Source organism: Gracilinanus agilis, chromosome 2 (assembly GCF_016433145.1).
Source record: "Gracilinanus agilis isolate LMUSP501 chromosome 2, AgileGrace, whole genome shotgun sequence".
NCBI classification, from domain to species: Eukaryota; Metazoa; Chordata; class Mammalia; order Didelphimorphia; family Didelphidae; genus Gracilinanus; species Gracilinanus agilis.
The window spans coordinates 616,131,155-616,158,337 of record NC_058131.1 but is presented as its reverse complement, the minus strand read 5'-3'; the positions used below and the strand labels follow the sequence as shown (position 1 = coordinate 616,158,337).

Below are 27,183 nucleotides of genomic sequence, written 5' to 3'. Positions count from 1 at the left end.
CCAATATATGTACATATACATTATGCATATAGTCCTGAAAATCCTTTATGTCTTGCTAAAACCTCTAATTTAACTTCTCCCCTCACTTTACAAATGAGGAAACTGAGGAACAACAAGAAGTGGTTTATTGGACACCATATAGCTAGTAAATGGTGGAGTCAGGACTTGTTCTTGGTCATTTGACTCTGAGCCAAGGCTCCCCCTATTTAAATTACAAATTTCCTGAGGACAGAACCTGTATATTATATATTTCTGCCATGACTCCTTCAGTGCAAGCATAGGGACAAGCACATATTACGTGCAGTATTCTATTGAACTACCTTCCTAACTCAAAAGTTAGGTCCCTCGAGTGATAATATCCTGGATCGAAGGCATTCTGTGAAGCTGAGCTCCTGAAACTCAAGAGCACCCTTAAGTGTATTTACCTTCACTCTAGTCAACCGGAGAACAAAACTGGTTCAAAGCAAAGACATTTACTGGAAATGAAGACATAGTAAGAAAAGTAGCAACACTATGTCTCTCGTTTTAAACCATGAACCGAGTACTTTAAAATGCTTTGGTATTGTCCCCGAAAAACACAAGTGTCAAAGAAAACAATGAATGAAGAATTCACAACACAAGAGACATACATATGGAATATATAAGGCCCAGGCATGTACAGGAAGGGGCAGTTCATAACTTCAATGTGCAAAGCTGCTGGTGTCCTGGCACTGTTCTCATCATTTCCACCAAATGATGTCATACTGAACAAGCCTAAACTCTGCTCCAGGAGACACTGCCATGGGCTTCTTCTGATGCACAATGCTAGTGGGAAAGGAGAGAGAAATCTTACCTTTCCCAATGCCTCCCCCTCCTAGTTATAGTCTTGGGAAAGTAAAAGGGAGTCCTTAAAAACTGGTTTCTTCCTGCATCCTCCTTCTCCACAATCTCAGAGCTTTGCCAAACTCTTCTATAAAGTCTACAATAAATGTAGTTGATCCTCAAATATTTATCTTCATTCAATGGAGAAGCCATTATTATCATTATTATGATAACACCAGATTATTTTCACTGTTGTTTAGCTAGCTAATTCCCTCATATCTACTTGTGGAGTTATTTTTAAAAAAGAATATAAACTTCACCATTTTGCATAATTTTGTACTTCTAACTTAAGAAAATAAGACAATGTGATATCTAAGAGAAAGAAGGCAGGATTTTCAATAAAAGAAATGTGGATCCAAATCTCAGATCTGCCACTTACTACTACATACATTCATCTGGGCAAGAGACACTCAACAAACACCATGTGTTTGACAACTCTGGCTAAATTACCTTCAAGATCCCTTTTATAACTGTGAAATAGTTTCTCCACGTTCGCTTTCATTCCTAAAGACAAAATATTGGAACTTTCTTACATAACTTGCCATTTTACCACCAGAGAGCACCTCCTCTCCTTCCTATCCCAATGCTATCCAATGGCATCAAAATATTTCTAAAAGATAATTTTTAAGTGAAGTTTTTTGGGGGAAGCGGGGAATCGCTGTTGTCACATACCTAAACTATGCCCAATGGTTAGGCTGTTGAATCAGAAAAATGTTGTTGATATAAATAGCATTCAAATAAATATATAACATATATTCAACAGCCAAACAAAACCCTTCTGTGCTTCAAAGAACTCTGACAGATAATTCCTATTGTACTTCTGCAGGGTAGCCTAGAAGTAATTATCCTTCTCACTAGTAAATCAATTAGGAATGGATAGATCTAACTCATTTCTCTTCCTCCAAGAAACAGCTAATCCTTTAAATACTAATGAGCAGGAAGCCTTAGGTAACTGTGTTATGGCTAATATAATCATGACAAAATCTCAAGTGGTCCATACACCAGTCTTTCTGGGGAAGATTGTATTTTATGAGTTATTGTTTCTAATCTTTCCATTCCTCTCCAAGTGTGTACATTGGCACACACACACACACACACACACACACACACACACACACACACCCCACATAATACCCAAGAAGACTTTGGCTGTCATTCCTACACTCACAGACAGACTGCTCATGAGGCTGCCTCCAAAAATGCAGGTGGCTGTCGTTTGTGAGCCCAAGCAATTAGGTCAGAACATTTCAGAATTGTCCTAAAGCTTCAAAGGAGGGCTAACAAACCCCTTCCACCAGGCCAAAAACTCTCTGTGCTAATTCACAAACCCATCAGAGTCTTTGTCTAATTTGTCTTCTAACAAAGGAATGAATGCAGACTAGTAGGGAGATGGTAAATAACTGACAAGAGCTAAGGATGGGCCATTCTGTGCCAGTCTGAGCAGAGGGATCAATCAATGGTAATGAGCTCCTCGATCCATAGGAACATTTAGCACTTCAAGGGGGAGGAGGGGTGCCACCACCACAAAGTTAACCTAGCAGCTAATCTGGAAGTTGCATATCATCTTGCTTTTCATCTTCAAAGCCTCAGACTTAGCTAACATCTAGACAAAGGAGATAAGTAGAAGATGCTTCATAAAAGTAAAAAAAAATGTAAGAATTCAAGATTCATTCAAACACAGCAAGGGCAAAATGGAGTCATTAAAGCAGGGACCCAGCTACCTCCTAATCTGAACTTTCTTTGTAGGAGATAAAAGTATTTTCCCAGGAATTATCTCATTTGGGCAGGGTAAAAATTCAGCCCTCGAGGTTAAAAACCCCATTAGACAAATTTCATCAGTCAAACTGTACCTATATTGACATTTCTCTTCTCAAAATGAATGTTTACTTAAAAAAATCCACATTAGGAGTTCTTGGAACAATGAAAAGGCACCAACCCAACAACAATTTTCACTCTGAAACAAAACGTACAGATTTTATCAATGCATATATGTGTGTGTGAATATATTTTTGTATAGGGTTATGTATGCTTATGTATATTCATGTGTATGTGCATATAAACATATGTATATGTGTGCCTAATTTATGTTTTGCCAGACTAAAAAAAAAATCACATTTTCTAGCTTTATAGCCCTTATGAAAACAGAACCCTCTGTTAAAGACATAATCATTAGACTGAAAATAAATGTCAACACAACTGCTAGTCTAATACTTTTCTGTTCATTAAATGGTATCAGTTGAATAACAGAAATAGAAGGCTACAGATACTCTGGAGATAAAAAGAATAAAAAAAATTGTCTTCAATCATTACTCTGAGAATAATTGAAACTCCATAATATATTCAAGGGAAAACTTTTCCCATTGTCTTCAGGACACCCACAAAGTTTTAGAGAATAGGAAGTAGATGAAATTTCATGTATGGTAAAATCCCATTTATCCAGAATAGTTGAGGAAAGAGGAATTTTGTCGAAAAGAATAATTAGAGTTTTAAAAGTCAATAGTAAGAATTGAATGATAGATTTCTCAGGGTAAAAAGTTCCCTGTCAGGAAGGGCATTCAAGTGGCAGCTGAATGACCAGCAGTCAGAGATGCTAAAGAAGAAATCTGCACCCTAGGTGGGACGTTGGACTGAAAAGTCGAGTCCTCTAACTCTGAAATGGTTGTGTGAATATCTTGATAAAGTGCAAGTTGCCACCTATGGCATATTTGGATCACCAATTTTCAAAGTATTATGATATGATAAAACCCTCTTTAGCATTAAAACCCCACAGAATTTTTCTGTATTGCTTTGATGATTTAAAAGACACCTTAGGTTCTTACGGGCCCCATTATGAACATCAATATCCACTGCTTTTTAAAATATCAGCTTGCCACAGCTCTATGCATGTGAGCTTCCTGCTGCTCATACGTCTACATCAATGAGACTTTTCTTCTTGGGCAATTGTCTTGGAGAATGAAGAAGATAAGGTCTAGCCTTTGTTTGTTGGCTCATGGTGCCTACAAATAAAAAATGAGTCCAGAAAGACCATAGGCTGATCTTTCTGATGAGTGGGAAAAGGAGATGCTGATATCCCATAGGCTAGATGAGTCTCCTTCAAGATAGACAACATTAATGTCTAGAAGGCACCCTTCTATTCATCATCGGTGTCTCCCTTTTCCTGATCTTTGCCATGCCTCATTTCTCCCTGCGAGATTCTGAATTAAAAGGACTTAATATCACAAAGAGGATAACTAGAGTAAGCCACTACAAAGAAACAGAGAAAGATCAGAAAGTCATAGCCTAAAGAAAAGTAGCAATACATTTGAAAATTGTCCCAATGTTAGGTTCATGAAAGCACATGTGCAGACATGCAAAAAAAAACCCACAAACATACAAATCACCTCCAGATGTGCCAGAATTACCTAATGAATTGATAGACCTGATGAAGGGATTTTAAAAACACACATGACTGAGTAGAAAGAAATCAGAGCAGACTAAATTCTATTCTCTTTCTACTTGTCTTCCCTGGAACTCACATAGGAATAGGTTTTTTTTTACATTTCTTTAGCATATCTACTTCAATGATTCAGGGATCTGTGATTCTGTCAATATGGGCACTTCTTACATAAATATAGATCATAGCCTGTCTATAATTTATACCTGTTCTTTAAAAGATGCGATTGAAAAATCCCTCACACTGCAGCCAAATTGGTGATGAAGCTTTCTCTACTAGCAGGCTGGTCTAAGGATAGCAGATACACAGTCTATCCCTGGGACCATACTAATTCATTCATCATGTCTAATTTTCACCGTATGCTTATCTGTGCACGTGCACAGATTTCCCTAGTAAGACCCACAAGGGTGTGTGATTATGGTTTAAAATTTGTACTTTTTTCCACCGTTTAACAATGCTCTCCAGTCAGTAGTCAAAAAAAAAGTATTTGTTGAATTGAATCATATGACATTAGATGAGTCACTCAGTGTCTCTAAATCTAATATTTGCATGACCAGCCCCGGAGAAGGGTCCTGAGGAAAGCATTCTGCATTATTGCCATGGGGACCTCTTCCCTTAAATCATTCATTCTCTCTCTCTTCTTTGATGGCAACTTAGCCTACTGGTTCTTTCCTTTCTGCCACCAAGTATGTTCAGGTTTCTCTATTCCTTAAGAAATCATTGTTTTACTCTATCACAACTGTGAGAAATCATCCTATAATAATCCTCTCAAGCAAAAAGTAAAAATTAAGCCGCTTCAGAAGAAGAGAAGGTTTTTCAACTTCATTTGGTGTGGTTTTCTATTGTTCTGAACACTGATCTTGGCCACAGAAATACCAGTATTAAGCTGATACAAAGGATACACTTATGTTGACCCCTGTTAATGCACCTGAAGATAACTAGACCTCATCAGCCCAGAAAAAAAGCATCCTACCCAGACCCCCAAAATTAGGCTAGCTCAGCATATGGAAATCCATCTAGAAAGCCAAAGACAAGAGGAAAACTGAAGACGAGCTTGAGTTACTAACCAGCCTTAAATAGATGTGCCAAAGCTGCCTTATCCGATCTGCCATACTCTTTGCCAAAAGTGGCTAATAAAAATGCAGGGTTATATTTGAGCAACTGAGCCAAAACATAAACTATTCTCATGTGAGTTGCCTTCCTGATTTCAACCAAACCCTGTCGACTAGCTTAGTAGCACCTCAGCCTTTGGGAGATCCCACTCTGGCTGTTTCTGACCATGTGGAGGCTCCGCATTGAAAAATGAAAGAGCTTTGAAACTACAAAGTTGCCTGCTGACCCACTACATGGTGAGAGTTTATCACCTTCAATATGCCCAATTCAGTACAGATGGTCAGTTGAGATCAGAAAAGGCAACTCAAATCATGCTCCATTTTTCTACTATGATTAATAACACTCAATGTATAGTAGAAAAAGTATTATATTTATTGTTAGAAGACTTGAATGCAATCCCAGTTCTGTTCTTATTGTTATTATATATTATATTATATATAATATTGTATTATATACTATTTACATATTATATATATAATCCTACTTATTGTTCTAATTCAGAATTAATCTCAATTCCTATAGGGCCTACATTTTATGTTTTTGCATCTCTGAAGAAAGATGTGCTCATCCTTGTGAAAAACTACATACTTCCATGTAGAAAAAAGCATGGAAACAGTCAGTAACATAATATAAATCAATATTTTTTCTATGTATCCATGTAGATTCACCAAAACGTCTCTGTGACATTTTTATAAGCCCTTAATTCTAGGTTGTAAATTTCTTGGGTACAAGAATTATTTTCTTGCTTCTTTTTGTAATCCTAGAGCTGAACATATTACTTGGCATACAATAGATGCTTAAGAAATTAACTGGACTGTGTATACTTAGAAATAATTAAACTGCATTTTTAACCAATACATTATAGTTCAGTTTTATTACTAGTCCAAGCTGGCCTCCTCCCAGTTGGCCCAAAGTAGTGAGACTTGACTACATGCTACTGCATCAAGAGAAAAGAAAAAAGAAATAAAGAGGAATAGCTCTGGTTCTGTTTGCTCATCTATGCTTCAGAAAAAAAAAATACAACACATGAAAACAGGGAGTTACATTTATTTTCTCCCTGTTGGCAAATAGAGTTATAGGCTACTAACCCAAAATGACGAGTATTCTCACTCTGAAAAGAGATGGAATGAAACCTGAGCTGGGAAGGATGATGGCAGATAGCTATTTCTCTGGCTCCAGGGCTACCTTGGCTTACCTTCCGTTTGTTGGTAGGATTGACATAAAGGTAACTCAGGACAGTCTTGAGTCCTACTTTGTCATTCAATTTCTCATAGGTAGTGCCATAGTCTGTTGACCTGTGTAAAGAGGAGAAAGAGAAAAAGAGAGATAAAGGAAGATTGTTTTATAAAATGGGGTTTGTACGTAAGTGGGAGACAGGTTCCTGTACCTCCACTTTTGTTTCCAAATCACATGAGTGCTTAAAAGTGTTCTTCAGAGATTAAAAGCCCCATTAATTTTAGAAGTGCAATTATACTAATGCATCTGCTCACTACCTGAGCTCACCACCCTTTGCTCTTTACCTTTTCTCCGAGACCTACTTTTCTGCCTTTTCTGCCCTTTCTGAGTCTGTGTTGGTAAAAGGAACAGTCAGAGACTTTACCACCCACACATTTAAAGTTCTTTGCTTCTATAGCCCAATAGGGGAGATATAAATTCCCCAGCAGGTCTTCAGTTCTGTGATGGAAGACACTACCTTGAGAGGCAGAAGGTGTTTCTAGTTCTTCCACTGAGATTGCTAGTAAAGAGACCCTGAGCATGGGTCAGAGATCCCGAGCAGCATCATTTCCTTCTTCATAGGAATCCAGGAACCTTCCATTTACTCCCTTTCTCAAAAAAGAAACTGAAGCTCATTCTAATTGATTTATACTTCTGGCTTTATTATATACGACACTACTATTTGCACTCTATGTTGTCACCAAATGGGCTTACTTGCCATTCCTCCATACAACAAATTCCAACATTCATCTCTGTGCTTTTACAGTCTGTCCCCTGTCCCCAGAACCCACTCTGCTGCTCACAACTGTCTCCTAATCCCTTGCTTCCTTCAGTGCTCAGTTAAAGTGTCACTTACTACGAGAAGCCAATCTGTGTTCCTTCATTTGCTAGTTCCTTCTCCTCTTGGAAATGTCTTTGTATATTTTGTATTTATGTATCTCTATATGCCATCCTCCAATACTTGCAAGAATGAATAAATTGTTTCCTTCCATTGTTTGTGTGTTTGTTTGAACACTTACCTTCTGTCTTAGAAGTATTGGTTCCAAGGCAGAAGAGTGCTAAGAGTTAGGCAACTGAGGTTAAATGACTTGCCCAGGGTCACACAGCCAGAAAGTGCCAGGTCACATCTGAACCCAGGTCCTCCTACCTTCAAGCCTGGTTCTCAATCCATTGAGCCACTTAGCTGTCCCTGTTTCCTTTCTTTTTATGAATTACTTTTGTAGCCCCCTTGAAAAGCAAAAGGTTTGGTATGTAAAAAGGTATTTAATACATGTGTTAATGAATGAAATATTTGACTGATATCTTAAACTCTTACATTCTTATCTTTACTGGGGAGATTTATATTTAAATAAGGTTCAACATCTTTTATTAAAGAGATAGTAGTGATAACATTTCAGGCAATCTAAGCATGGAGAATGTTCCAGGATGTTGGTGCCTTCCATAGAACTCTCTGAAATCATGCTCTAATGAACCCTTATTCTTCCTAAGATTAATGCTATCCTTTCAAACTTTTCCAGTCATCTAAAAAGCATTTAATAATCACCTCTGATGTGTCAGGTACTGTGCTAAACACTGAGACGAGAAAGGGAAGCAAAGGACAGTCTCCACTCCCAATAATACATTACCAACAAATGTTACTTTGGCAAATCAGGAACCCCTATGGATACAATGATAAATGTTTAGCAATAAGCTCTCCTGAAAAAATTCATACATATGAACACACTTTTAAGTTTAATCTATATTATAATAATAAGTCTAGTCAGTCAACAAAACAATAAATCAAGCCTTTATTGGTAGCATTTGCTAAATCTTAAGGTGTGAATGTTCCCATTGAAAATTTAATAATCAGTTCTCTGGTTTAAGCTGATTCCAACTCACCCTTGGACCACTCAAAATGAACCTTGATCCAAAGCCCTAATGAGAGAAAAATGTCTGCCAAACAAAATTATTAGGATGATTCCAAGAAGAGACAGTGTGGTGCTGACAGAGTGCCATCATCCCCAGTGCCCACTAAACTGCTCATTGAGCCATTTACTGAGCAAACTGGTTTCTCAGAGGACACTAAAGTTATAGAATTCCATCTATACAAAATGGAAACAACAGTAAAAATTGAGCAAAAAAGAAACACCATGTTATAGATAGACAAAAGCAGAATATGAACTTATGTGTGTGCACAAGTGAGTGTGAAAGGGAATTCTTGGTTCTCTTTGAGTTCACACTTGTGAAAAGAGAATCCTTTGTTCTCTTTGCCTAGTTGGAGTTAAAACTTTGACAATAACTTAAGTACCCATACTTAGTACCTTACTAGATTGTGGGGACAAGATTAGCTCTCCTTTGACTACCTTTTGATTGAATCAACATAAACTTGAACTAGGTGGAGGAGCTCATAAACCACTTAGTGAGTTCACACCTTACTTGATTCTAGGTGAGAAGCCAGCAAGATACTTGGAGAGCTCCACCTTTTTCCCCTAAGGCAAACAGCCAGAAACTTAAGAGTTCACACACTCACAAAGGTGTGAATCCAAAGGTGACAACTCAGACAATTTGGAAACTATGATTGGCCGCCAAGGACAGAAAACCACCATAAAAGCAGGGAATCTGGCAAAGGAATCTGGTAAAGGAGCCTAGTAGAGAGTGAACTCCAAGAAAAGAATCACTCCAAGAAGGAAGCTGGCTTCAAGAAGAAGGGTGGCTCAGGAGTCACCTTCAGCTCCAGTCATTGTCTTGGGTGAATGGATAGCTGGTTTTCCCTTCCTGTCTTCTGCAGATAGTTTAATTCTGATTTAAGGTTTAAAAGTCCTGGCTGACGGAAGCACTGGAACAATATTTAGTTAGATAAGTTAATGCCTTTTCTATGCTTTTGTATTCACTCTTTCTACCTCTTTTATAAATAAAAGATTTATAATTTTCATATATTTAGCAAAACCATTAATTTTAATACATGAATACAAGTGTCTGTGTGTGATATGCCTCTGCCTACAAGCATCCACAAACATTGGTCCTTCTTCTGTGTTCACACATTTTCTCTTCTTTTTCCCTGGTCCTGAGAGAACCATAATGTTCCACAAAGACCCTACAATAATATCAGGATATTAAGATGCTTTGTCCTGAGAGGCAAAGCAGCATGCACATGCTACCTTTAACAGGGTATAGGAAAAATACAGTAGGTGCCTGAGAATGGTAGGACAGTATGATATAATGTGTATAATGGAAAAAGACATGGACTCCAAAGTCGGAGCAAATAGGGATTCACTACTTCCAAGAGCGATCTACCAGATATTTAGTAAAGCCACACATAACTCAGTAATGGTTTTCCCATGAATACAATGGGTATAATGAAATTACCTAAGTCAAAATGTTATAAATATCAAATGAAGTCATTTAAAAAGCATTCATTAAATACTTATTATATGCCAGACACTATGTTAGTTTCTTGATATACAATAACAAAAACCAGATAGTTCTGAGATAATGAATGGAAAGCACTTTTTACACCTCAATTGACAAGCATTTTTAAAGTAACTAGTATGGCGGAGCACCACGCTGAGTGTGAAGAAGAGAAAGACAAAATTGAGAGTCCTCACCCTCAAAGACATTACTTTCTAATAGAGGAAACAGCATGTACATACATAAATGTAATGAGGAGCTGTCCAATGACAGCCCTATCCTCACAGCATGTACAGTGAGCTGTGCCTGCTGCCAGCCCACATAGAAGGGGGGGGGGGAAGCTTGTTTCTTAAAAAGCTTATGACATGTGAGAAAGGAGTCTGATCTCCATTTCAAAGCATGCACATATACATATAACACAGAGTCAATTGCTTGCCAGCTCCAGAATGGGGAGGGAAGGAAGGAGTCAATTTGAATCATAGAATTTTGGAAAACTTTTGTAGAAATTTGTTATTACATGAAATTGGTTTAAAAAAATTAAATTAAATCAAAGCATGTATAGCTATTCTGGTTGTTTCTAGACCTTTTATTACTTGAAGAACATGGAATGTTTCAACTGGCTGCTACACCCAAATTGAGAATATGTCCAAAAGAAATTGACTGGCCAAGATACTCTCTCTTTATATCCTGACTCTTACTAGAATGATGAGGCAAGCATTTTTTGAAAAGCCTTGGGTAGGGAAAGAGATCTCTAAGCCTTTATCTCCTAGTTGTGGCCACCACTATTTGGCCCGTGAGTATATGGCCAAGCTGCTGCTTTTACTTCTGTTTTGTATGCTTTTCTACTCTTAAGTATAAGAATATAGAGATAAGCTATGATTTTGCGAACTTTGAAAGGTTGGGAAAGTGAGCTACCACAATTCCAGAAACAAGAGTCCAGGCCAGAGTTCATTTCTAGCCAAGTCCTAGAATAACTCCAAGAAAAGAGAAACAAGACCAGCATTGATAGACCTACTGTAGCTTAGGTCCTTCTCATCTTCTTGTTACATAAAAAGCCATCACAAATGGTAAAAAGTAAGTAAACCTATTTATGCAAACAAAGCAGCAAACAGAAAATGGAGACGTTAACAAGTTCAAATATAACAAAAATATACACAGGTGAATGAGCTCTTCAGTCAGAAGTAAGATGACCTCTATGTTCAGATGAAGAGAAAGGATCCAATTTCACCCAAGCAAGTCCATTCTCTCTCCAGTCTCTAAGGAGGCAAGATGTAAATTAGGGTCATTCTCAAGAATTATGTGTTTTGCTTATCTTTCTGCAGACTCTGTGGAACCAGTTTAGCAAGTATATGCTGGTACATGGCTTCAAGCCATCAAGTTCAGAATTTCCTGCCAATCTAGTCTTGTCTTTCTGGAAGCAGGCTCCCCCAGTCTATCTCACACAGGTTGGCAATAGGCAGAGCACACTGAGCATACTCTAAGGACAGGGTCCCATTGGCTGGGGACCGTTATAAAATATATACAAGATGAATATAAGCTCTTTTAGGTATTTATATTATAGGAAAATTTCAAATAGTAGAGACAAAGACTAGCTAAAGAAGCCCCAATTTTCATTTCCACAAAATCCACAATTTCTTTGCCACCCACACCAGAGACCGTGTCTTGATAGAACTTCAATTCTTGGGCTTCATTCTCTAGATTCATCAGTTACTTTCATGAAATACTATTTCGGGTAAACTCTAACCATTCTTCACTTAATTTCCCCTCTCTAGCTACCTCTTTCACAAACACATTGTTGTCATAGTGATACCTTTTCCTTACCACCATCTCCTCACTCTAATTCTGGAACTACAACCATAGTCAGCTTCAATAGTGCCTCTATTCCTGGTTGGAGCGTGTCCATCTACTCCCCTGTGATACCACTCAGTATCTCTGCAACTTTCAGACCAAAATTCTCCTCCTGATCATTTCTCCCTTATATGTTGTTCCCCCCATTAGAATGTAAACTACTTGAAAGCAGAGGATATTTTTAAACTTAAATTTATATTCCTAATGCTTGAAACAGTACTTGGCACATAGGAAATGCTTAATAAGTGCTTTTCACTCATTTTTCTGAGTGAAAAGTACATGAGTAACTTGGTACCCGTCATGAGACTATCAAGTAATACATTGAAGGAGTGGAAGTGAACTTGAGCTCCTCCTCTGCATAACAGTTTTGATATGTGGGCTGTTTATAGTGATGATGAATATGAGGGTCTTTTCTCCTGTGGACCCACATAGGGAGTAAACTGATGACAATGTCATATCTGAATGAGTCTGGTGCACTTTATCTGAAACATATTTGTACAGAAAGCTATCACCATGCCTTATTCAAATTACCAAACAACTTGACAGTTCTCCCTCTTGTGGACGGGGCAAAGGTAACAGTGATGTTTAGACCTGGGCTATAATTTCACTAGTGTAGGGGACTCTCAGTGAGAAAACTTCTACAAATTCATATGGGTACCTTGTCTACAGCCTATAGGTCCTCTGGCCAGTGAGAGTTAAAGTGATTTTCTCAGGATGCCCAAATATGGTACCTGGAACAAGAGATGTGTCAGAATTAGGACTTGAATCTAGGTCTTCCTGTTACCAAAGCCAGCTCTCTAACCATTGGTCCATGGCTGTATTAAAACTTGTAATACCAGAATAATGAAAGCCATTTTTTTTTCTTCCCTCTTTCATGTTGTTAGTTTGGTAGGTGTGTTACAGAATCTGGGAGTAAAGTTAAAGCAGCATTTGGCACAAGTGAGACTAAATGTCCTATACTAGCTGTTCCATGGCACTTTATAGTCATAGCCCTACCCATTTTCAAGGGAAAATAGTAGGAAACTTTAATGTTCTAGCAGTAGCAACAGCTTGCCTTTTGTGATGCAGCTCTGCAATTTTTCAACTATTAGGTAAAAGTAGTCTCCTTGACTGAGAAACTGGGATAGGTTGCCCTTGATTGGTTAATGCCATTAATTGGAAGAATCCCATAACTATGGATCTTCCAGAAAAGGAATTGGAAGGCTTTCAGCAGCTGCCAACTTAGGACATATGAAGGCTTTACGTATGAGACCCCAAATCATTTCATTCACTATCGCCCATCAGCAGAGGATAAGCAAGTCTTTGAGTAAAGCAAGAGGTAAGCCACTAGAGATGAGTCAGAGATCTCACTCTCTTAGGCTATAGCCCTAATCAACCATGTTTCCAATGTGTGAGACTAAGCAACTGTCCCAATTAGTGCAGGAATCACTAATACTGCTTTCATGAACTAGGAACAAAACATCTTCCACAGAATGGGCTCATCTTTGGTTTGGTCTGAAGCCCATTGCACAATTCTGCCATTACAATTAGTCCTCAAGCTCTGATTGAAATGTTGTGAGAAGGAGCAACTGATCTGCCTTAATCAGATGACACGACAGTGCAGGAGGGACCATGTTCTAGAAGGAAGGCAGAAACTCTAAGAAAAGGACCTTAAAATATAGAGCTTCATCTCAGGTAAAGAAAAGTCAGAAAGTCAGAAGAAAAAGAAAAATTTGACAGAAGGGATATTGTTGCCCTCTTACTTCTCTTTCATGCGATTAAGGTAAGCAAAATGATAACAGATATAACCTACTACTCTTTTTCTTAAATGAATCAGCAACACTTACTCGCAGTTCTTGTCTATGGAGAAGAGAATTTCCACACTGTTAGCATCTCTAGGCAACAACACAAATGGCCAAGAAACGTTATACTAATGGAAGACAGTGATGGCAACGGTCATGGTCATGGTCATGGTCATGGTCATGGTCATGGTCATGGAGAAGACTAAATTCAATAATTATTCCTTATCTTCCCTTTCCTTCTCTTGCACTACACATCAGTTATGACCTCTTGATTTGGTCCATTTCTATGTCCCTACAAAAAAGGGACTGGCAATCTATGGCAAAAAAATAGACTTCTTTCCACCCTTCACAATCATATTCTTTTCTTCTCTCTCTTGCTCCCTCACCTTCTTCTCCATCCCCCCTCTTTTCATAGACACAAAACATCTCAGAACTGGATGAGACTTCAGAGGTCATCTAATACAACCATCTAATTAATAAGAGGCTGAGCCCAAATATGTAAAATTACTTACCCCAAAGCACCAAAGCTAACCAATGGAAAACCAGGGTGAAGAATTCAGGTCCCTTGATTTCAAGTTCAGTGTAATTGCCTCTTGCCAAGCTGCTATTCTTCTAGGTGTCCTTCCCTACTCTCTCTCCTCCTCCCTTGGCTATGCCTTAGATACATTCCCAATAGAGGCAGTTGGGGCAATAGAGATCTCTGGTCTCTACCCCACAATTGCCTATTGCTGATCATCTAAATAGTTAGAACATGCGGTCAGGGTCACAGGTTAAACATTATAACTCTTTGTTTCAGTTAGCTCAGCTTTTCTCCATAGTCAAAGGAGGCTTTGAAAATGGGTGATGAAATAAGAGAGAAGAGCTGGCTCATTGCTATTTCTGGAGACGCAGCTCAGAATGCATTTGATACCAATAGTGAGACAAAAGTATTACCACACACATGCATCTATGCATTATACACATGCCTGTAAATATGTATATAAAAGACACAATAGCAAACTTTTCCAGTCATTCAAAAAGTATTGAACAAGCATCTCCTATGTTTCAGGTACTATGCTAAGCACCGAGACTACAAAAGGAAGCAAAAGACAGTCCCCAGCTCTCAATAATACACGTTACAAAAAAGCACTCTTTTTGAGTCACAGAATAGCAGAATCCTGATTATCCCCATCCTGTGAGATGCTCTCCACCCCTTACCTTACCCCCTCACATACCTCACCCCTATTGATGGAGAGCTTTGCAACTGTGGCTGGGATCTATAATCTCTGAAATCAGTGTTTTCATGAGATGCTACTGTATAGAGTGAATGATGATAATCAGTCAATGCACACTGAATTAAAAAGAAAATGCTACATAAAATGAATAGAATGGGTCAGACTGGGGGAGAAGGTGCTGGTACTAAATCTAGTGTTCTTCCTGGCCCCACACTAGAGGGAACTTTCTTCACTCAGGTAACTGTTTCAGAATGAGGACGTACATTCTAATCCCAATTCTGTCAAGAGCTAGCTATGTGACCATGAATAAGTAACTTGCTCTCTCTGAGCCATATATTCTTCTATAAAATGGAAAGGTTAGGTCTAAAGATTTCCAAGGTATCTTTTCGCTTTTCCACTTAGCAGCTAACCTTCTAATGGAGAACTTCTCCCCACTTACCCAGGCTGCTCCTCAGACAACAGTATGTATGGTCATTAAGATCATATATGGTACTTGTCTTAACATATTTAAAGGCTGTCCTGTAGAAGAGACATTTGACTTATCTTGCTTGATCCCAGAGGGTAAAACCAGTAATGACGAATGGAAGTTGCAGAGAGGAAGGAAGACCGTAGGCTTAATGTCAACCAAAATGTTCCTAATAAGCAGAGCTATCCAAAAGTAGAATTGAGATGTCCAAGGGGACAGTGGATTCCCTGTCACAGGCAGTTACCATCATCATCAAAGTTAGCATGTATAAAACACTTTATGGTTTGCAAAGTGCTTTACAAATCTCATTTTATCCTCAGAACAACCCTGAGAGGTAAGCACTGTTAGGATCTGATTTTACAGATGAGGAAACCAGGCAGAAAGAAATCAAGTAACAGCTAGTAAGTGTCTGAGGTACAAATCAAAATATACCTACCTCTTTGGTACAAAGCCAGAGGACAACTTATTGAATGTAATGTAAAGGGACGCCTTGTTCATGTACAAGTGGTACCAGGTGGCCTTCTGGCTCTGAGATCTGCAAATCATTTTCTTCTGCTGCATATTAAACTTCATAGATAAAAGGTTTTACTCAACTAAATTGTTCTCCAACACTTACCATATGCCCCTTCTTGGAAGTGACCCCTATCAGATTTCCAAACAGGCTTCATTAAGTGTGGACATCTTTGTGTTAAGCATTAGATTGTCCTTTGGAAACTAACAAGGTCACAGGGGCAGCCTAGACCTACGGTGGAAGTGTCCACTGAGGATCAGCCACTCTCTTGATGACAGGATCCTTGTCCCTCTGGACATTCTGTTTTGTTTTGCTAACAGAAGCAAATCCCTCTTATTTGGGGCCATGTGTGTGCCTCCTGTCAAGGCAAGGGTAGTTTCTATAATTTTTCCTCAGTTGGCTCTCCTTGGCCAAAGACTAGTGTAGGGTGAGGGATGGGAGTCAGAGAGAATGGAGGGGATCCTCAGAGCCAGAACAGTGGCATGAAACTCTCCTGTTTGTGACCCCATGTCAAGTGATAAAATCAAGGGCTGTGAATTTCATGTTTGATTTTCCAAGAGTAATGTTTCCAAGCTGTAATCTTGGTAAAAGCTGTGAGCATTCAGGAAACTGTAACTACCACAGAAGTGGGCTCAGAAACATGAAGACATTGAGCTACCACTGTTAAACAGCACTTGCTGCTCCATGCTTGGGTGCATGATTGTGCAGTTATCAAAGCAACGATGGCCATTAGCTCAGCACATAATTAATAGTGTGCTGTCTTGAATTAGGAATTAATTTTCCATGTATAATAATAAGACCTGACATCTGTGTCAGGCTTTACAAACATTATCTCATTTGATCCTCCCAACAACCCTATGGGGCAGATACTGTGTAGTTATTATAATCCCCATTTTACAGATGAGGAATCTGGAATAGAGAATCAGTCAACCAATATTTATTAAGCACCTACTATGTGCCAAAGGAGGGGGAAACGGAAGAAGAGTTAAAAAGAAAGAGGAAGAGGAGGGGGAAGAGGAAGATGAGGAAGAAAGAAAGTGAAGGAGGAGAAGGAGAAAGGGAGAAGAGGAGGAGGAGAAGGAGAAAGGGAGAAGAGGAGGAGGAGGAGAAGGAGGAGAAGGGGAAGGTGGAGAAGGAGGAGAAGGGGAAGGTGGAGAAGGAGGAGAAGGTGGAGAAGGAGGAGAAGGAGGAAAAGAAGGAGGAGGAGAAAAAGAAGGAGGAAGAGGAGGATAATAATAATAAGAAGGTGTTGTCCTCAAGGATCTCACAATCTAATGGGGGGGACAAAAAATAAGTACAAACAAGCTATATATTGGAAAAATTGGAAATAATTAAAAGAGAGAAGGAATTAGAATTAAGGGGTGGGGTAAAAAGGCTTCCTGTAGAAGTTGGGATTCTAGTCAGGATTTGAAGGAAGCCAGGAAAGCCAGTGGGCAAAAATGAGGAGAGGAAGCATTCCAGGTCTAGAGACAACTAGAGAAAATGCTCTGAGCCAAGGGGTCTATCTTGTTGAGAAATAGCAAGGAAGCCAATGTCACTGTACTAAAGAGAATATAAAACACAGAGTAAAGTATATGATGAGGACTAGTTTGTGAAGGACTTTGAATGCTGAAGAACATTTTGCATTTTATTCTGGAGACACTAATCCAACTCCCCAATTTTACAGATGAGAAACCTGAGGCTCAGAGTGGTAGTCACTTGCCCAATGTCAGAGCTATGTGATTTTGTTGGGAAAGGTATGGTCCTGTTCTGGGCACTGAGAGCTAACAACAAATCAGTGGAAGATACTACTACTGTCCTCTAAAAAGGAAATAAACTAGTAGGGTGGATAAGACAAATAAATATAAAAGATTACTAAAAACTCTAATAAGTATATTATAAGTACAGAAGCTAGAACTTTATATTTGAAGGGAACTATGAAAAATCATGTAATCCAATTCTTTCATTTTACAGAGAAAGAAACCAAGGAATAAAAAGGAAGAATGACTTGTCCAAGATCACACTCATAATCAGCAGCAATGGTAGTCCCATAAATCTAACTACTCTAAAAGTTTAAATGGTCACTATGGACATTGTGAGCAGAAGTCAAAAGGACAATGGAAATAAGAAGACCTCTGGAAGATCTAGAATGACCAATCTCTCCGCCATCAGAAGTCTAGACATTTTCCACAAAATTAATAAAGACTGCCTGGAAGCTTCCCATAGCCAGTGCTCCTTCTTATAACGTCAGGAGGTAGGGGACAATTTATGAGTTTCTTTTTTTTAAGCCAGCCCAGTTATTCTCAGTGATTACAGTTTGTTCCAGGGGGAGAGGCGGGTGGCAAGAAGCATATGGAACAGTAGTTTTCAAAGGAAAAGGAAAACTTCAAATCCACTGAACCAAAGTAGCATCTCCACAGAGAAGAGTTAATGCCAGCCACCCCCACTACCCTGTTCCCAAGTTGACTTTCCTGCCAGGGGTGAGAGAATTTTAAAGGGTATCCTGCTAGTTTTCCCACTGTCCACCAGATGTTCTGGAGGCAGTCCTCCAAGTTGGAGGTGGGCAGATCCATTACTTTGCTCACTTAGTCAATTCTGATCTTACTTTTATCTTCCTTCCTTCTGAGGTTGCCTTCCTCCCAGGTTGTGTTCTCAAGAAGTTTAAAGCTGTAAAAAAAATCCAATGATATCTCAATCCTTTCTGCCTTTTTTATACAGTTAATGTAGCTTTGTTTCATCCATCATGAAGGGTCTTCGGAGTTGGATGAAGTTGGAATTTATCCCAGAGACCAAAACAGTTTAAAACTTCGGACAACCTGCTGACTGCCCACTCTCTCCTTATGCCTGTATTCTTCTCCCTTATGCTCAAAGTGATATCTTTTCTGTATGAGGCTTTGTCCGTGCTTGGCATAAAGCCACTGTCATGATGTTCTTTGATTTTTCTAGTCATAAGTTCTCTGCTTTCCTCTCCCTCTATGGGCAGTCCCACCAGTCATGCTTCAGGTTTCATCTCTAACCACCAAGTTAGAAAGCCTTAGTGAGCTTGAAATGTCACAACTTCCCCTTCACCTTTCATGTACACTTTGTATGACATATCCCACACCTGTTTCTGTTTTCTACTTAATGCCCAAGCCCCACTTAAAATACTTAGAGACTTTCTTGCTTAATTCAAAATGGCTTTAGTAAACATCTACTATATATTGATGTTCTGTGCTCAAGAGCGAGAATACAAAGACAAATTCGACAATTTTTTAAGTCAGTAATCAAACATTTAATACCTGTTGTGCAATCTCAAAATCATATTGCTTACTCCAATTTGATTGGAATTGTTGTCATTTGCTAGGATAGCTTTATTTCTTTAATACTTATTTTAATTTACTATTTATTTTAAACATCTTTTTCTTTTAAATTTTGAGTTTCAAATTCTTTCCCCCATCCACTGAGAAGGCAAGCAATTATATAAATACATATAATATGTGAAATCATATAAAACATTTTTATATTAGCCCTATTTCTTAAAAAAGCAAGAAAAATAAAGTGAGAAAATTATATTTCAATTTTCACTCAAGAGTTCAGCAGTTCTCTCTCAGGAAGTAGAATTTTTCATCATGAGCCCTTTGGAATTGTCTCAGAGCATTGTGTTGATCACAGTAGCCAAGTCTGCCATAGTTGATCATCATTATAATATTGCTATTACTATGCACAACGATGTTTCAGTTCTTCTCATTTTGCATCAGTTCATATGTTTTCCCATGTTTTCCTGAAACCATTCCCCTCACTATATCCCACAGTATAGCACTATTCCAATGTAATCACATGCCAGAAGTTGTGCAGCCATTCCCCAATTGATGAGCATCTCCCTAATTTCCAATTCTTTATCACCTCAAAAATAGCTATGAAATTATTTCTGTGTATATAGACTCTTCTCCTTTTTCTTTGATCCCTCTGGGACATAGACATAGTAGTCATATTGCTTGATCAAAGTACATGCACATTTTTATAGCCCTTTAGGTTAGTTCTAAATTGTTCTCCAGAATGGTTTAAAACAGTACACTATTCCCTCAACAATTTATTAGTGAACCTATTTTTCAGCATCTCCTCCAGCATTTATAATTTCTTACATACTTCATAGTTATTTTAATTGCATTTCTCTAATCAATAGTGATTTAGAGCATTTTATAGGAATATAGCTAGCTTTGATTTCTTCTGAAAATTGCCTATTCATATCTTTTAAACATTTATCAATTGGGAAATGGCTCTTACTTTTGTAAATCAAATTCAGTTCTACACTCAGTATATATTTGAGAAATGAGGCCTTTATCAGAGAAACTTGTTGAAGACACTTTTTATATTACTTCACTGCCTATCATAACTTTTAGTATAATGGAACTCCCTGATGATTGTATTTAATTAGGTCTGTTTTTGCTTTGGGTCAGCTAGGTGACACAGTGACACACCAGGCCTAGAGTCAAGAAAATTTCAATTCAAATGTGCCCTTAGACACTTACTAGCTGTGTGACCCTGCCAGCAAGTCACTTAATCTTATTTGCCTCAGTTTCTTCATCTGTAAAATGAGCTGTAGTAGTAAATGGCAAATCACTCTAGTAATCTATCAAGAAAATCCCAAATGGGGTCACAAAGAGTCAGAAATGACTGAAACAACTGAACAGCAATATTTTTGCTTTTGCTTTGTCTAAGATCATGATTGCTACTCCTGCTTTTTTTTAACTTTAGCTGAAGCATATTGGATTCAATTCAAGCCCTTTATTTTAACTCTGTATGTGTCTTTCTGTTTCAAATGTGTCTCTTATAAACAACATATTGTTGGATTCTGGCTTCTAATCTATTCTGTTATCTCCTGTTTTATGAGTGAGTTCACCCCATTCACATTCACAATTATGATTATCAACTACACATTTCCCTCCTTCCCATTTTCTGTTTTTCCTTTCTCTTTTTATTCTGGCCCTCCTCAAAAGTCTATTTTTCTTGTAACCACTCAACTCCTTTAATCTCCCCTCTATTATTCCACCCCCAACTTTCTTTTATCGTCTTGACTGTCTTTCCCCATTTTCCTCTTCAATATATAAGCTCTTCCTTATACACCTCTTTCATGTGATAAAATTCTCCCTATTCTAACTCTCCCTTTCCCTTTCTCCAAATACATGCCTCTTTCTCACTCCTTCATCTTTTTTGATGATCATTCCAACATAATCAACTCACATCCATGTCTTTGTCTTATGTCTATGTAAACTCCTTTTAACTGACCTAAAAAGTTCTCAGGAGTTACATGTATAATCTTGCCATATAGGAATATAAACAATTAAACTTTATAGGGACCTAAATAATTGCTCTTTCATGTTCATATTTTTATGTGCCTCTTGAATCTCCTGTTTGAATGTCAATTTTCTATTCAACTTTTGTCTTTTCTTCAGGAGGATATGCCAAACTCTCCCCTCCTTCAATGTGGAAGCTGCTAAATCTTATATGATCCTGTCTGTGGCTCCACCATATTTGAATTGATTCTATCTGGCTATCTGAAGTATTTTCTCCTTGACATGGGTGTTTTTCACTCCTGAAATATGAAGCACCAAGCTCTAACGTCAAAACAAAAATCAAGAAATAGACTTGAAGAACCAGCAAATAACAGAGAATCATATTAAAAAGCCCTTATGGTAACAGGGATGTTTGAGAAAAACAAAAATAAAAACAAAAGAAAGACTCCAAACCATCTACAAATGAAACCACAAATAGAAACACAATTTGAGAACAAGTTCAACTAGAATTCCTGGAAGAAATGAAACATAATTTTTAAGAGAATTTTTAATTTAATAAATGAAATGAGAGCAATAGAGAAAAAAAATGAAAAAGAAATGGGAGTTATAGATGCAAGAACTGGAAATGGAATGAACAACTTGGCACAAGAGCTTCAAAACCCTGTCAAAAGAATAAACTTTCTGAAAGTTAAGGGTACCATGAGACATAAAAGAACTATCAAAACCAAGTTAAAAAAGAAACATAAAAAGGCAAACACAAATAATCATATGGGTTTTAACATTCAAATATAGGGAAATGAATCATGTGTCCCCTCTGAACCTTATCATCAGAGATCATAGAGGGAATCAAATTAGACAATACTTGGAAGTGGTTCTATTATGCGTTGATGATCTTAAGAGAAGAACAGAAAGAAAGAAGAAGAGGAATTCTCTAGGGAGATAAGAGAAAGGAAGATTAAGAAAATTATCTCACATACGCAGGAGAACAAATAGTAATCTATAAAAACAAGGAGAAACAGGATTGGGGATATGCTGACAGCTGAACCTCACATCTACAGTAAAAGGAGGAAGAATGAATACACACACACAAAGTTGGGTACAGGAATACATTTCATTAAAAAAGACATGAGGTGGAAAGGTAAGAAGGGAAACTAGAAAGAGGGTAGATTAGGAAGGAATTAATCCTAAACCCCACCAAAAAACCTCTAAGTAAGGATATACAAAAAGATTTACATCTTTTTTGAGGTGGCAAAGAGTGGGAATCAGAAGGAATATTAACTAATTGGGGAATATCTGAAAAAGTTGCGATGTATAACTATGGCTGAATACTATTGTGCTATAAGAAATGATAAAGGGATGGTTTTAGAGAAACCTAGAAACAGTATACTACAAAGAAAATACAGTTGCCCAAGCTCCCAGAAAAACCTCTCTTTTAACTAGTGCAGAATGAAGTAAACAGGACCAGTACTGCAATTTGTACAATAATGATAATGCAGTAAAGACAAAGAATTTTGAAAGAATTAAAAACTGATCAGTGTAACCATCAACCACAACTCCAAAAGACAAAATCCAAAAGTGTTCATGGTACTCACCTCCTGATAGAAAGGTGAAAGTCTCAAGAGTACATTCTGAAACACATAATTTTTTGGACATGATCAATGTGGAAATTTATTTCACTTGACTATACAAGTTTGTAAAAAAAAAGATTTTTTTTTGTTCTAAATTTTGGGATAGGAGTTTGGATGAAAGAAAATGAGTAGATTTTTACTGATTAAAAAGAATTATTAAAAAAAAAGAAAGATTGGGGAGATATAATTTCCATAATAATTCTGTATAGCAGGCACTACTACGGTCATCTCAACTTTATATGTGAAGAAATTTAGGTTCAGATAAGTTGTAATTTCTCCATGGTCATACTGATGATTATGGGTGTCAAGGGTGGGATTTTCATGATGTCTTTTGTCTCAAAGGCTGGCTTCATCTGGTGCGTCACATGGCATCTCACCTGAGTTGGACTTTGAAAGAAGGAAGGTTTCAGTAGACAGAGCTTGAGGACAGGAGAGAGAGGTGTATATGGAGTAAGTATAAGGAGGTAAACCCAATCCCAGAATGAGAGATTGCATGAGAAAGACACAGAAATGAAAAAAAAAAGTTATATGTTAGTAGGAGAATACAAAAAACATACAGATAAATAAATAATATTTACTAAGGAAAAAAAAGAACATAGAAATGAGAGAGATAAAGTTTTATGACAAGAATGAAGGATAGTCCAGTTTGGATGTGACCTAGATTAAGTAAAATGGAGTAATAAGTCCTAACTCCTCTTGGATTCCAAGGACCTTCATATAAATGTAGTTGCTTTTTACCTCTCCAATTGTGTTTTTTCCTTCTCTCTAACGTGAACCTTCCAGGTTTCATTGTCTCCCATGTGTTCTCTGTTCATTCTCTCCTCTGGGTCACTACCCATACTTTAGCTCATCTCCTATTCCCTATTTACGAGTTTTATTCCTCATTAAATCCCCACCTCATTCCCTGCCTCCACCAGGAAGCCTTTTCCTTCATCAGGATAAAGTGATCTTACCTATTTATACCTCCTAGTTCACTTATAGCAACTCTCTTATGCTAGCTCTATTGGGTTTTGTCCCCCCCAGATGGATTGTCAGTCCCCTGAAAGCAGGGACAAAGTCTTACAAGTCTTATCATCAGTAACTTGGCACACTCAGTAAAGACTTGATACACTCTAGGTTAAAACTCTACCAGAGTATGAACCACTTCTTTCTTTCTATCCTATCACAATACCTAATTCAATGCCAGGCATATACTGAAATAAATGGATGTTTCATAAGTATTTGCCCATTTGTGGAATTTTGCCTCTTTTCCATTAAAATATTTTGACAACTAATCCTTTCATCTGTAAAATTTCCAGATCATTTTCCCATTGAGCTCCTCATAATATCTTCTTTGATCCTCATTTGATGTTCATGACAACCTTGTGAAGTAGGTGGGATGGGATAAGGGATACTGCTATTCCTTTCTGGATGGAGAATTTGAGATTTAGATTAGGCAGCTGAAAAGTCCAAATTCACATAGGTTGCCAGTTCATGGGTTAAGGCTAGAACCTTAGTCTTCTAACTCCTGGAGCCATGCTCAGTCCATCACATTGTTTCTAATGGAAGGTAGAGAGTAGCTGGATGGCTCAGTGGATTGGTTCTAAGATGGAAGGTAAGGGGTGGTTTTTTTAAATGAAAGGCAGAATTCAATCCAATTGCATAGGGAGTAATAGAAGATACCACTGATCAGAGCCAACACTTAAAACACAATACAACATAGACAATATGGTGCCCAGCATGTGACAACAAACTGCAACAATGATGGAATCTAGAATGTGCAACAGAAGCCTAAATAGGTTCTTGGTCATTGAAACTATAAGAGCACCTAAAAGGTTTGATGATCTTTGATTTTTGTCCCTCTTTGACCTTGAGATGCAAAAAATGCAAGAAAAAATTAATATGCTATCTTTCTATGGCACAAATCACTCATGAACATTCAGGTACTCAATTTCAGATCTCGAACAAAAGGCAAATAATTTCAATCTCTCCATAGGTCAGGGTAGTTTTTGATCTACCTTTCATCTTCTTCCCTGGGGACTAAAGAAAAAAGCATACCTGCAGATTTCCCAAAATGCATCATGACGCCAAAGGTAGAGAACTATAATGTTGTTAATGACCTTTTCTCATTATCTGATTTATCAGTCACATTACTTGCCCATCAAGAAGAACAGGTACAAGGAAATGGGATAATTAATTTTCTCCAATGTCCTGAGGCTCCTGTTTCTATAATGAAAGCCATCACTGAAGTTTCAAATATATAAAGTATTGGGGAGTATATGGTTATTGGCTGGCCAGCTCTGGAGCTACAAGCTTTTGTAAAAGAAGCAGAGTCCAAGACAAATGGACATATTCTAATCTACTCTTTTAGCACATGAGGCTGAGAAGTTAAAACTCCCATCTGGTAGCAAGGTCTCTGTACAGGGGATTGGAAGGACAACAATGTGGATGTGCTCCCAAATTTAATCTCAATTGGCCACAGGGGTCTTGCTCCAAAATAGCTTAGGAAAGCCTATTTTGCTAGACTATTTGTTGAACAAATAAGGAATAGGAGGGTACTTATGGGAAAGAAGGGAAAATATTATGTAATGTTAGAACTAGAAGAGGCCTTAGATGTCATCTAGGTCGAGGCAGCTCCTTTCAGTTTATAAAGGAGGAAAAGAAAAAGCAGAGATGCTAGGTAATTTGGACATAGTCATAGGGCAATTTTCAAGAGGTAGAACTAGAAACGACATATATCGATTCACCATCTACTCTTTAAAATATATCAGATATTAATAATAAATAATTATATACAATAGAAATAATAATATATTACTACAGAAAGTAAAACTCGTCAAAATCAGTTACAGGGAGATTCCTAACAAGATGGGGCACAGAGACTGAAAAAAAGACTACCAGGCAAGTAGTTATATGTAATGTATGGCATGCTGTCCTATGCTGGACACCGTAGAGAGTCCAAGAAGAAAAGTACTCGGCTCCTACCCTCATAGACCCGCTTAATCAGGAAGACAGAACCTAGATCCATGTAGTATAGCCAGCTGTACAAAGCCATGGCTGCTAAGTGCTCCAAAAAGAGGAGAGCTAATAAGTGAGATTGGAGTTCAGATGAGAAATCTTCTCAATATTTTACTGGTACTGAGCAGATCAAATTCAGATTGTGTAACCACCAAGCATACAGACCAATTCCATCCTATCACTATCACCCGTCAGGTTCTGGTGGAAGACAGAGGGGCAGCAGAATATAATCAAAGACTGCCTCCAGCAGGGGGGAAGCACTTGCAAATTAAAGTCTAGGGAAAATGGGCTCAATTTCTCTTTTCACTAAGTTTTCCTGGGGAAAAAAATAATGAGGCCCAAACTAGGCGGTTTTAGACAATTTTAGCAGTCAGCCCTATCAGGGGAGTTAAAGTTTACAGCATCATTTTAAAGATTCATACTGTCTGTTAGGTTTCCCTGATGAGTGGTACAAGTCAGTGTGTGATGCCAGGGAAAGAAACGCAGGTCATTTTGTGTGTGGCCAGGCTGGACCATCACATCCCAGGGAGGACCAGATCCTTCCAGGTGAGTCAGCTCCATTGCAGGGTAAAGGTAACCATGTGAAATGATTAGCAAGGACTCAATTCAGCCCTTCTAACTGCCAGCCACCTCCATGAAGCCTTCCCTGACTATTCTATCCCACTGTGATCTTTATATCCTCTGAACTTACTTATTTGTACAACTCATTTAGAAATTTTTGTGCAAAGACCCGTGTCATCTCCCATACTGCTGTGTTATGTTATTTTTTGCATTATTATTTCATGTTTTATGCATGTTGGTCTGTTTCCCTAACTGAGCTATAATTTCAGTTTCAGCCTTCTTTGTCTTCCCCATAATATCTGCGTTCAGATTTGAACTCAGGATCTCCCATCTCTAGGCCTAACTATCAATCCACTGAGCCACCTCGCTGTCCCCTATTCAAATATTTTCTGACTCAAATAACGTTTTCCAGGACACTGTCACAGTTATTTACAAATGGATTCTATATTTTCTATCAATACATTCTAGTGCCCAAAGCAGGCCTTCCATCCTTCATAATTTTAGTTTCTTTTGATGGATGTTAATCATTCTCTGTGCAAAGTGTGCACACAAATAGATACCCACAACACATTTGGTCCAACAATTCTTTGCAGTGCCATGTCTTCAATACCACTCATCCTTATCTCCTTAATACTAGGCACTCCCAGGGCATTGATCACCCTAAAATTAAACCCAATGGTCTAGACCTGTCCTCACCCAAGAGAAAGAAAAAAAAAGTTGAAAGAGTAAAATGTGTAGGCATAGTCTACTTAACATTGCTAAATACTTCCTCAAAATAACACTATTCAGTGAAATGGCATTAAAGAAGGTAATTCTATTTTAGAATCATAGAATTTGAATTAAAAGGGAAAGAAGGACCCATCTAGTCAACCATACCATAAAAAATGTATGTTATGACACACTCAACAAGTGGTCA

The 27,183-nt window shown here is 38.0% G+C and overlaps 1 protein-coding gene across 1 annotated transcript in view; it reads right to left on the bottom strand.

Moving 5' to 3' along the window:
- SORCS3 (sortilin related VPS10 domain containing receptor 3) overlaps positions 1 to 27,183 on the bottom strand; it is a 690,838-nt gene that overhangs the window by 389,236 nt on the left and 274,419 nt on the right. The window contains exon 3 of the mRNA XM_044660176.1: positions 6,603 to 6,702. Coding sequence (XP_044516111.1) covers positions 6,603 to 6,702 — 100 coding nt within the window. The remainder of the gene's footprint in view (positions 1 to 6,602; positions 6,703 to 27,183) is intronic.